General features: G+C 44.3%; 1 protein-coding gene across 1 annotated transcript; it reads right to left on the minus strand.

Moving 5' to 3' along the window:
- Window positions 1-1,085: 1,085 nt before the first annotated feature.
- On the minus strand, window positions 1,086-7,015 carry LOC139328736 (inositol hexakisphosphate kinase 2-like). Its single transcript, XM_070958717.1, has 5 exons — window positions 6,163-7,015; window positions 4,523-4,757; window positions 3,673-3,857; window positions 3,156-3,331; window positions 1,086-2,538 (listed from the first exon to the last, which is right to left on the minus strand). The coding sequence occupies exons 1-5, from the start codon at window positions 6,407-6,409 to the stop codon at window positions 1,900-1,902; spliced, it is 1,482 nt and encodes a 493-aa protein (XP_070814818.1). The 5' UTR covers window positions 6,410-7,015; the 3' UTR covers window positions 1,086-1,899.
- Window positions 7,016-11,954: the final 4,939 nt, after the last annotated feature.

Below are 11,954 nucleotides of genomic sequence, written 5' to 3' on the forward strand. Positions count from 1 at the left end.
CTAGACTGCTACAGGATTACAGAACAAGCAAGGTGCTTGACTGAGAACAACATACAGTACACACAGAGCATATGTGTTTACTGCTACTACTAAGAATCAGGTCTACAAAGCAAAAAAGAAAGTATGGAAAAGATACAATGCAAAGATGATTAATCATACATATATCTAGTGTACACATAGTAAACTAAAATCTTCCGATTTTCCTTGTGATTACCCATATTTAAAGTGTTGTTTTAAACAGAGCTACTCATGGGCAGGATGCATGTGTATAGGTCGGACCTCATGGGACAACCTTTTCAAATCCCAAACCCAGCAAGCATGTGACAGATGGCGATATGCAGGAGGTCACTATTTTCAGCAGTGCCTGAAACAACCTCGCAGTCTGCCTGATATGATGCAGTCTAACCAACATGTAGGAACAAAATCAGGATAAAACGGTAGTGAAAGAAATGAACTGTGTCAGAATATTTAGGCTCAAATTGAACACAACAATGTGCAGCTGAGGGTGAGTATATCATGTTCTAAAAACACCAAAATGTGTCTTTATTAGCCTGAATATAAAACCCTGCTTTATACTGTATTACAGATGAATTTGAAATGCGTGTGTGGTCTACGTCTGTGTGAAGTGCATCTGTGCCAGTGGTGCAGTACATTCCAGAGAGAGAGAGAGAGACTGAAGCGGTAATGGCCAGTGCTCTGTTGACACAAGGTACTCCTCACATCACACAGAGCCCGTGACTCTGAGAGCAGACTGTTCAACTCTGCTCCGTCTGCCTCAGACTGGTTGGAGATGACCAGGACCGGCTGAGGCAGCCCAGGGTGCCGTCATCCTCCTCCAGCTAGAACAAGCCCCCATCCCTGCTTCAACATCCCTGCATCAGATTCATTCATCTAGACTGAGGGAAACAAGTCTGCTCTGTTTGGGGCTGATCTCCACAGCATTACAGGATCTATCTATAGAAGGCCTCACATCCTGGAAATTTACATGACATTTGATTGCTGCGACATTTAAATTTCACATGGGCAGGAAGTCTGTGGTTTCTCTCTTTAAGCTGAAACACCAAATACAAAAGAGCACAAAGATGTTAGCACAAACCCAAGTCTTTAATTCCCCCCAACAAACTGTTGACAACACAAACATACAAGATAGAGGTATCCAAACATGTCATTTAACAATATTAATTCATATCATTATTATAACATTAATAACATGGAATGTAGTACTCTCCATTCACATTCTTTTTTGAACTTTTAGTTTATTTTATGAAACATGTCAAATAAAGAAATAACTATATCATCTGTTTCTGATGGCCTTGTGAATATAGTCTCTTTGAGTGAAGATGAACTGGGAAAGGACGGCAGATTGAACAGGCAAAAGAGAAGAAAGGACGGTGGGAGTCCCTTTCCTCTCCTCAAATCCACTCTGTGCTCGTACACATATAGCTCCCGCTCTCTCACTTAGCCCTGTCTCAGTGTAAACACACACTTGTTCAACAGAATGTGTTTCAGTGCATGTTTGTGCGTGCAAAATGCTCATACTTTCTTTGGAATCAAGGACACAAGGAAAACATTTCTACTGTCTCCGGACTTCAAATTGCTTTTATTTACCTACCCTTTTTGTCCTAACGGTGAACTGGGTTAAACAGAATGATGACTATGGGTAAGTCACTGCATCAGTCCAAGAGATGGCTCTTCTATGTTACTTCATGTTCTGTTTCATATCCTGAAGATGGAAACACACAACAGGAACATCGAGAAGCACCAATGGCAGAAATGGGGACGGAGTCCAATGAAAGGCCAGCTACAACAAGGTCTAACTTTGAAGCAGAGAGGAGAAATCTCTCTCCCCTTCTGTAGTCCAGTCCTCTGCTTTTCTTCCAAAGGTCATAGCATCAGTCCTCAGTCTGTGCTGTGGTTCTCCAGCTCAGAGATGATGGTGATCAGGTTCTGAAGACCGAAGAGGTAGCCGCTGTCCAGGCCCTCATACACCACGCTGTCCCCCTGATAATGTCTGCAGGTGGTGTGGGCAAAGTCTATCATCCTCACATCCACCACGGGGCTGCGGGGGTCTGAGCGGGACAAGCAAGCCTGGCTGACACCTGAGCTCCCGCCACTGCTGCTGCCATCGCTCGACGTGGAAGGGCTGTGAGGAAAACCAAGTGCACCTGCTACTTCACCCACCTCCTCCTCCTCCTCCTCCCCCTCTTCCTCCATTTCTGGTTCAGCCTCCGCCTCCTCGTCCTCATCCTCATCTTCTTCAGATAGGCCGTCCTCAGTGTGTTGGCGTGACTGCTTACGGTGGGGCGCTCCATCGTAGATGATGAGCAGGGAGCTGGAGTAGAAGCGGTACGATTCACAGGCTTCCAGGGCAGCTTGCATGTCTCTGAGCCTGCGCAGCACTGGGGAGAGGAGTTCACGTCGGAGACGGTGTCCACTGTGGAAGAACTGGAACAAAGCCTCCTTGAAGTCCGGCAGGGTCAGCCTGCGGCCATGGAACTTGCTCATGAACATCAGCTGGCCCGTGTCAGATCGATACACCTGAAGGGACGGAGAAACATGGAAAGGTTGGAGAAGCAGAACAAGAATACAGACTACTTAGAACACGCAACATTTGTTTGACTATATTGAAAGTACTGCTTAAATTTGGCTTTGTTTCATCTACACTATACAGTATTCCATAATGTACAGAACAACTGTTTTGACTGGATTTGAATAGGTCATAGTCAGAGCTGGTGAACAGAGGTCAGTATGCTGTTCTCAAATAGAGGGAATAACCTTCACTGATTCAACAGCCAGGGGCAAACTTCACTGCTGCTAGGTACTTGACAGGTGTGAATTTCAGACCTTTGTTGCAGGCTAGCTTCCTGAACAATGCATGATAATCAGGTTATTAAAGTAATGGTTACACAATGCTTTAATTAAACAGCAGTAGGCAGATTTTATAAGTGCAGAACAGAGCCAAGCTAGCTGTTTCTCGCAGATTCCAGTCTTTGAGCTAAGCTACGCTAACCAGCTGCCGGCTGCAGCCTTATATTTAACAGACGGATATACGAGAGGTACAGATCTTTTCGTCTACCTCACTGCCAGACAGCAAATAAACTATTCCTTGTAAGACAGAGCTAACAACACTGTGGCCATGCAAGCTGGAAGCTCACCTGCATGCCAGAGAGGCAGACTCCTATCAAGGATGCTGTGCTCTGCTGACACTTGCGGATTTTCACGGCTTTCTTCTCCTCCGAGGCATCGTCTCCATGCTGCTGTGTGCCCATCTTCAGGTCCAACACACACGGCATCATGTGCCGCCACGTCAGGTTCTCCAGCAGGATGAATTCTAGAAACTCAGTCAAGGAAGCCAAGATTTTCCCTCCACAAGTTTCACTGCATTCATGTGAATGCTGTTATCATTATACTAGCTACAGACAAGTCAAAGCGAACAACTTATGGGAGTGCCTTGGAAGCACAACTCCACAGGAAAAAATAACTAGACATTGTATCAGATAACAGGCCTCTAATACATGCTGGAACCAAAGATAATCAAGTATAGGTTTCAACTGCACATCTATTATGTTAGTTGGCTGGGACACATTCCATGTCCTCTGGCCTGGAACCTCTGAACATTTCATTTGTATCTTCGAAGCAGAAGCAAAGTCTTCTCAGTCAGTGAAAGGATACTGTACTGGTTGCGGTGCTTGGCGTTCTCCTTCATCTTTTGCAGGTGCTGCTGTTGACACTTGAGGCTCCAAGGGTTGTATTTGAGCTGCGGCATAGCGTTACTGTGACTGCGCTCCAGTCTGTAGTAGAGCACCTCGGTCTGCCGCAGCCACTCCAGCTCCACATCCTCCTGTAGCTTGTGAACACTGGATGGCAGAGGGAGAGAGAGCTTCAGTTATTGACACAAAAGAGAAAACAAACTGAGCATCTGCTTGTGCATGTGGTTAAGGTACATATGTATGTGGGTAGTAGAGCTTACGAGCTTAAAACAAATGGGCAGTGATGGACTGTTACATTGGATATAAAGAGGCAGCCAACAGAGTCATGTCTTTTGCTCACTAGCATCCATCCAAAAAATAAAGCCCTCATACAGTATATTTTCTTCCTCCCAGTCATTTTGTCTCTCCAGGCCGGACTGTGACTGAGTTTTGTGTTTGTGTATATGCAGGGACATGCATCTCCTGCAGTTATGTAACCCTGAAGCTGTGACCCTCTGTCTGGTTGCCAAGGCCAAGGATCAGGCTCTCACAGTATTTGGAGCCAGTTTTGCCTTAGGCTGTATGTGTAAGTCCATGCATACGTCATCAGTCCATTAATGTGGGCCTTTAGACCACAGCTTTACCGTTCATGGAAAACTAAAGGTTGCTTTAAATACATCACGGTTGTGTAATGTTCGAAAGTGATCAATGCATCATGAATACATGAGCCTTGATGTAAGTGTGAAAGTGACTCACTTTGCCCCCGCCTGTTGATGCATCGTCTACACCTTCTGCTTTATCATGAGTAACAAGTCCCTCAGTGTTCTGCTCACCTCTTGTCCTTGTCTTTACCGCAGTGGCGGCTTCGGCTGTCTTTGCTGTAATTGTCGCTGTCCACCAGCATTGAGGATGCCATCGCTTTCCCCCACTTGACCATTTCGCTTTTGGACTCGCAGTCGGCCAAGGGGTCCTTGTTCTCCAGATCTGCTGCTGGGTCACTCTGGAGAGGGTAAGCGATGAGGCAAAGGTTCCCTTCTTCATCCTCCTCGAAGCTGACCGATACCACACCTGAGAGCGAGATGTAGAGGAATACAGAAAGACACCTGTTAGACATTTGTGTCGTGGAGCAGTGAAGATAATGTGTCACACAAAAGAATCTCTTATCTCCAACTTGCTGCTTTTTGCAGCAGTTACACTCACTGAGTAGTTTGTGTCTACACCCAAATCTCTTTAAGACATCTGTTCCAACAATACCGGGACATAACTATGACAGACAAGAGCCACTGAACTCTCAAAGTAACACAGAAAAGGACCAAACCGAGGAGCAATCAATCAACCAACCAATCAATATCAATATGCAGGCGGTGTTTTTACTTGTGTCAACCCATACACACAAAAGCAAACCATGCACTCAAGTAGGTTTAATGCTGAAAAACAGAGAGCAAAAGAGAAAATAACAGCCCAAGCACAAACGACACAAGGCCACAAAATTTCACTCAGTTCTGTTTATTACCAAGAATTGAACCTCACACAAAATGATGAGCAATATACATATATAGCATACAGAAACCACAAAATCACAGCACACGTAAAAGATCACAGAAAAATATATATGATGCTACTGAAGAAGATTCCCAAAGCCTGTCTGTGTGATAAAAAGCATTTCCTCCCCATGGTCTCCCACATTATGGCTGAAGGAGAAGCCAAAACAAGGTGAAGGAGACGAGAACCGAGACAGTACGTGAAAATAAAGATAAAGAAATACTGACTCGACAAAGAAAGCACTGCTGCCAGGAAATATTCATGGCACAGCAAGGGAAAGATTTAACATCTTCCCATGGTTATGGGTTTTGCTCAGTGTTTTGTAAATGGGGCCAACAAGCTGTTTGCTCATGACTCTTTCTGAGTTTAGTCTTTAAAGATGGTAAAAAGTCTGTGGTGGAGGCTCTGCAGAGGGCTGCCTATGCTGACCTTGTCAGGTGAACTCATGGTCTCTGTCCAGCAACCCTTGGATTTGTGGATCTGTGCGAAGAAGAATCTCACTCTGTATCCTTGTCTTTGTACTGGCTGTTTGCCCCCCAAAAAAAGCATATGGGGGGGGGGGGGGGGAGCCTGACTTACCTGTGTTAGTACAGCCTCCTACAAACTGGACATCATCTCCTGCTGAACTGTTTGTAGGAGGCCCACTTGCCGACTCAGCTGCAGCACCCTCCTGTGGCACAATTTGGTACATAATTCTGACAGACACCTAGCAACAACACTTGAGCTGGAGCAGAGAGCCCTGTTTCCTAAAAATGTCAAAATTGACTTTTTACACACAGCCTGCAAAAATGCAAGGCGGGTCTTCAAAGCATCAACTCCCCCCTGACTTGCGCATAAGCACACAGAGAAATAAAGAAAAGAGAGATGCATGCAACCACACAACAAAACACAACAGCCACGACACGGATTAGAGACAGCTAGTTTGCATTACCTCTGTACTGTGGGGTAAACTTCCTCATTGCGGCAGGCAGACTCTTGTAGAACTGATGTTCGCGGGGGATGAGGGGCTTGCAGATGGTCTGCTCCCCGAAGCGCAGGACGCAGCAATGTCCGCCCACCTGGTGTACGAAGGGCTCAAGCATCACCCCCTTCTCCACGTAGCACTGCTGGTGCTGCAGCTGGTGCTTTTGCTCTGCATCCATGGCCTTCTGCGCCTGAGCCTCCACAGCCGGACCCATCCTCCTCTGGCCCTGTCCACACTACCGTGGGCATTAGCCTCCTCACGCACGCACACACAATGTGGTGGAGGCCCTATCTGGCAGGGATATGCACACACTCACTCACACACTGCAGATCCACAGAGGACTAGTCGTGGTATCTTGCATTAGAGATGGGGGGGGGGTTCAGGTTATTCCAACGATGTCTTCAGAGGCTGTGCTGATGATCTGCTTCGTCTGTCCTGTTGGGGATTCTGCTGGTCCAAAACAAAGGACAGGAAGGAGGAAATAGAAGAGAAACAGAATAAAAAGCCAAGATTTAGTGGATGCTCAATTCCTTTTTAACTCCTTGTCTGGCAGCTGTTGTAGTTGAGTAGAAACAGAGAGCCACAGAAAGCCCTTTAAATGCTGATGTCTGGACAAGAGCTGCAGCGGCAGACAACGCAAACAGAGACAGATCCTGCTCGTGCTTCCACTGCGGACTGGATGCTCTCTGACAGCTGAGAGCTGGCTCACCACTGGTAAAGCCCTCAAAAGCCTGACACTCGGACCGCCCCCATCACAAGAAATCTACCAATCAGGAGCACCCAATGCAGGTTGTTGGGTGGTAACCCTTCAAGGGAAAGGAACAAGCAAACAAAGACAGTGGTGGTGGTGGTGGGGGGGGGGGGGGGAGTCTGGGGGAAGGGAGAGAGAGAGAGAGAGAGAGAGAGAGAGAGGAGAGAAGAATAAAAACAAGGAGGGAGGGCAAAGCTGAACCCAGCTGTTTTTCTCTCTGTATGTCAGCAGGATTTTAACAACCTGACAGAAGAAGCAGCCTTAGTTCCTCATATAAAGTGAGGCGACAGCACAAGTGGAGCATAGAAACACAGAAACTGACAACATAACACACCAATGTCAAATACAAACAAGCACACAGTAATCAAATCTAAAGTTGTTAACTACACAGAAAGCACCGAGTGAAAGAGCAAACAGTTTTGGTATGAAAGAAAATCAAAACACCTTCATTTTAATGTCACACTGTCACATACTGTAGAAGCACTTTTTGCCAAACTTAATCATGTCTTTCCACTTAACGCATTTTACACTGCAAAACAGAATTAGATAGGATTCAGTCTTTTCAAACTTTCATCTGACAGGAGTAAACATCTAAAAATACTATTCAGCTGATGGAAAAATCTACTTACTTCCTCATAAATACCCATGCAAAATGACTAAAACTTTACTTTTCTAAAAACTATTTTGACGAACAAGCCTCTAATTTAACCTTGAAATGAGAGATATAGGAGGATTAGAGTCGTGTAATTTACAGACCACAGTATAGCGACAGTCTTACAGACCATAGCAGAGTGCAGCTCGATAAGAATTTGAAGGATTTATAGAAAGAGTAGAGGATGGAGATGGAAATGGCAATGGTGTTGTGAAGACAAGGTGGGGTGACGTGAGGTGGTTGCTGAGAGCTCGTGCTGCAGACGGAATGGAAACTATAATCCTCATCTCACACCCTCCAAACCCTTCTTGACACAGATTATTGTAGCAGGCAATAACCTCTGATTAAGGCAGTCGCTCACTGCTGTCTCGTTCACGTGAGTCTACCTTTTAAGTGCTGCCGGGAAAACACAACACAGATGAATGCATGGTGTATTACTACCACAACAAAAAAAAATGGTCGCATGTTTGTGGGCTCTAGAATATTACATCAATTGACTATTATATCACATTTGCATATGTGCAGATGTGTGTTTGCATGCGTGCACGTGTGTGTGCTGTACATTGCAGTTGGAAACTGGCTGGTTGTGCAGGGAACAGAGTCAGAAAGCCCAGCACTAATCTCTCTAATCCTGCCTCTTGGAACACAAGAGGAAAATAGGCCACGACAAACAAGAAGAAAATAGCCACAGCTAGACTTATAAACACATAAGTGTTGTGCGCAAACACACAAACAAATCTAATGCTTACTTTCCGAAGGTGGACAAAGAAGTGGGGGGACCCATGCAAAAATAATACAGTAATAAGACAGCAGCGTAAATTCTGCCACCTCTGACTCCTTGTGTCCACTTCATTTTGTGTCTTAACACACAACACACTGATGTGTTCTCTCTGTTTGTGTTGTCAGAAGGCAGCACGAGTATATAATCACGATTTGACTGTGGGCAATAAATGCAACCTGTTGGCTAAGGATAAAAGTAATCCCTGAGCTTATAATCATGTGCCGCCCTGCAGCGTAAACATACAGCTATGTCAATGTCAACACATGTACTGCATTCTATATTAAAATTAGCAATCGTGCAGAGAGATGGAAATGACAGATATTTGGCAATGTCAAAGGGCCAGCATTAAAATCAGGACAACCTGCAAGACACCAGAGTGATATAGCCACAAGCACTATGGGTGTCATTTACATCCACATTAAAATAAAGGCTATGACATATACTATTTGAAGCTCAAAGAGTTCAAGCACTCATCTGATTGACATCCACAAGCTCACAGAGCAGCTGGCGCAAACACAAACAATCACAAATGTACGTAAATCAAACAAACATTTAAGTGATTTACAGTATAAGCAATAAAGTTTTGGAAATGTGTGCAGAGGAATCTAAAAGGCACATGATGGAACATTGAAGCCCAAACTGGAAAATGAATCATGCAGTGGAAATGACACACTGTGGAGAGCAACAGGAATAAAGAGGAGAGACACGGAAGTGAAAGGCATGACCTTGAAAGAAATAGGCTGAGTATGGCATGGAGCAGTTAGCAAGGGCTCTTCACAGTGCTGATGAGGAGTGTGCCAGTCCCAAACAGAGATGCTGGGATATGCAGCCAACACAAAGTTGGAATCCAGCCTCTCATCTCCTCAAAGAGGACAAGAGGCGTGCAGTGAGAAGAACTCCTCCTGACAACATCAGAGCTTTTCCAGCCTTGACAAAAGGGAGAGAACACATTTTCATCTGTCCAATGAGGTCAAGGAAACATTGCAAATACATTACAAAGACCTTGGTTTGTGCATGCTCTCTTCTTCAGACAGCGAGTCCCAGTCTTTTCTACAGTTTACTGTCCAAAACCTTTCCAGGACTTTTTCAGTAATTGTGCTCTATGTTTGCAAAGTGCTATGTAAATAAAATGTCATTATCATTATTAATAATATTTTAAGAACCTGAATTCCTTTCTATTATGGATTATATTGAAGATCCCCTCCAGACATGCTTTAATATGCATATAAAACAGTGTACTTTGACTAGTAATGTGTTTCTGTTATCTTTGTTAAAATCATCCTAACAATTACATCTACTTCTTCTCTCTGATTAAAAAATATGCAGCATTCAAAAGATCCACTACTTCATAAGAGATGTCTACTGCTTTACTTCCAAACTATTTGTGATGTAACAAATTATGCTTGACAGCCTGCTTCTTTAAAAGCGGATTTTCAGTGAGCACAGACAAACTTTCCACTTTCAGCAGCTTAATGTAAAAACAGCTTTCGAGTGCCAAACTCTACTCAAGATCAAACATTCGACTCCTATCAGTTTATTACACCATGCTTTAGTCGATTTACTAGCAATGTCAAGTGGAGTCTTCATTAAGGATAACCACAGCCCATATGTGTGACTGTAAAGAGAAGAAGAACCGCTGGCCTGTATTTACTGCTGTTTGACTCACACAATGCTACAGCTGAACTCCCATTCATTGTTTTCATGCCAGCTTCTCATTCATTATCATCCAACTCTCTCAACAATGCCCTCCACACATTTGACACCATTGCTTCAAGCCAGAGTTGAGAGTCAAACCTTAAACCTTTGCAAGCAAACCATGCTAGAACGTTCATTTATTTTAGCAGCAGAACCAAAAACGCTAACCAAATTAACATTAATTGAAAAGTTTGAAACAAGTTGGGAAGAAAGCAACGCTGATCTATGAACCTCATAAAAACTACCACAGTTGCCAGCCAGCAGAGACTAATATTTACATTTGAAGGATAATGTAACTGACATCCCACTTAAGTGGGAATGTCATTTATCCTGCATGGGCGACCATGTGATGTGGGGGGTGTTCACAGCACTTCCTCAACATCACCAAGAGCAGATTATTCTGTAAACTACCATTTAAACAGAATATGTGATCAACATAACTGAGCCTTTCAGATGACTGATAGCCTTTTCACTCTCAGCTGAAGGAAAGTAGGAGAATGTTGAAACAATTTTCCAGGAAAACACGAGATTTACACTGGAACACAAGCTACTGACAAGCAGTTTCATTGAGTTTTCTCAGTGTGAGGAAAGCTAAGACACTCTTGTCACTATATATGCTTGTCTTTGGCTTGTGGGGGCAACTGCAGCTGCAGATGCGGACTCCACTGCAATACCTTACCTTAAACATCTTTGAACTGGTCATCACCTTCTGTTCTACATTCAGAGTCATGCTGACATCTGTCTCAGCATCCTCACCATGGTTAACACATTTATGGAGATCAAAGGGATCACTTTACAACCTTGATCTGCCAGCTTTCATCTGTCAACAATAAAGGGGCAGCAAATGGGACAGAGAGATCAGATATGTCATTGAGGTCATCAAGTGGGTCGATGTTCCATTAAATCAGGGCTGCGGCAGCTCCACAAGGCTTTACAGCAGGTGTCCCAGAAATGTGATTGGCAGACATGACTGTAGTAAGAGGACCCATGAACGGAGGGATGGTGTTTGGGGGTGAGTGGAGGAAGGAAGGGTGCGTGAGGTCTGTCTTTTTCCCTTGTGTGACCATGGAAGGGCATTTGAAGGGCACACACACACATTTTTATATATGGATATTGTTCCAGGTAAACAGAAAAACTAAATAAACAATCTTAAAAACATCATCCCTTTATACATAAATGCCTCCACTAAATATTATGTGCATGCTAAGTATTTTTCATGGTTCGGAGAACTAGTTTGTGTGTTTTCCAACTGCTGACCTTATCAACTTCAAGAGCCTTAAAAGATTTAGGATGAGACAAATAATCTGAATGAGGTGGCATGAGTCTGGATTTAGCTGGTCCGATTTACACAGTGGCCTAGGGGAAACGTGCACAGACACAATGACTCAGATTCATTTGTGCATAATACTAACAAGCCATGAAGATGGCACATGCAGACAGGCAGAACCAGTGCGAACCACACATGCCGAAATACACACAAAGAGTTACTTCACATATACACAAACACACATAGATGCACACGCTCTGCCTCTGCTGGCCTGGCACCTGGCACAGGTGTTGTGGAAAAAGGCTGATCTTACAAGTTTGGTGATTTGCAGGGTCAGTTTCCAGACTGATCACCTCACATGACATCACACCAGATCAACCTGCTAACCAAATCCTCATGGGTCACCAAACACCTAAGCCACCACTAAAAATACCACAGGCTGGAAGCAATTCAGGCTGCGGGGTAGCTATTAATAAACAAAGTCCGCTCCGTGCCAAACTCAAGAGACAAAGAAACCGGGATCATACAGAAGGGAAACAATTTACTGGCTGCCACCACAGGCCAACGGGGCAGGCATTGAAATCATAACTGCACACACTGGTCAAGTCCAGAT

This window comes from Chaetodon trifascialis, chromosome 3, assembly GCF_039877785.1.
Source record: "Chaetodon trifascialis isolate fChaTrf1 chromosome 3, fChaTrf1.hap1, whole genome shotgun sequence".
NCBI lineage: Eukaryota > Metazoa > Chordata > Actinopteri > Chaetodontiformes > Chaetodontidae > Chaetodon > Chaetodon trifascialis.

What these genes read in the sequence shown, in the direction of transcription:
- LOC139328736 (XM_070958717.1), bottom strand. Translation starts at nt 6,409, where the DNA reads ATGGGTCCGGCTGTGGAGGCTCAGGCGCAGAAGGCCATGGATGCAGAG. An exon ending in GTTTACCCCACAGTACAGAG is followed by an intron (nt 4,758 to 6,162) that starts GTAATGCAAACT and finishes TCTCGCTCTCAG; the next exon opens with GTGTGGTATCGGTCAGCTTC. An exon ending in CAAGCACCGCAACCAGTACA is followed by an intron (nt 3,332 to 3,672) that starts GTATCCTTTCAC and finishes CTGAGTTTCTAG; the next exon opens with AATTCATCCTGCTGGAGAAC.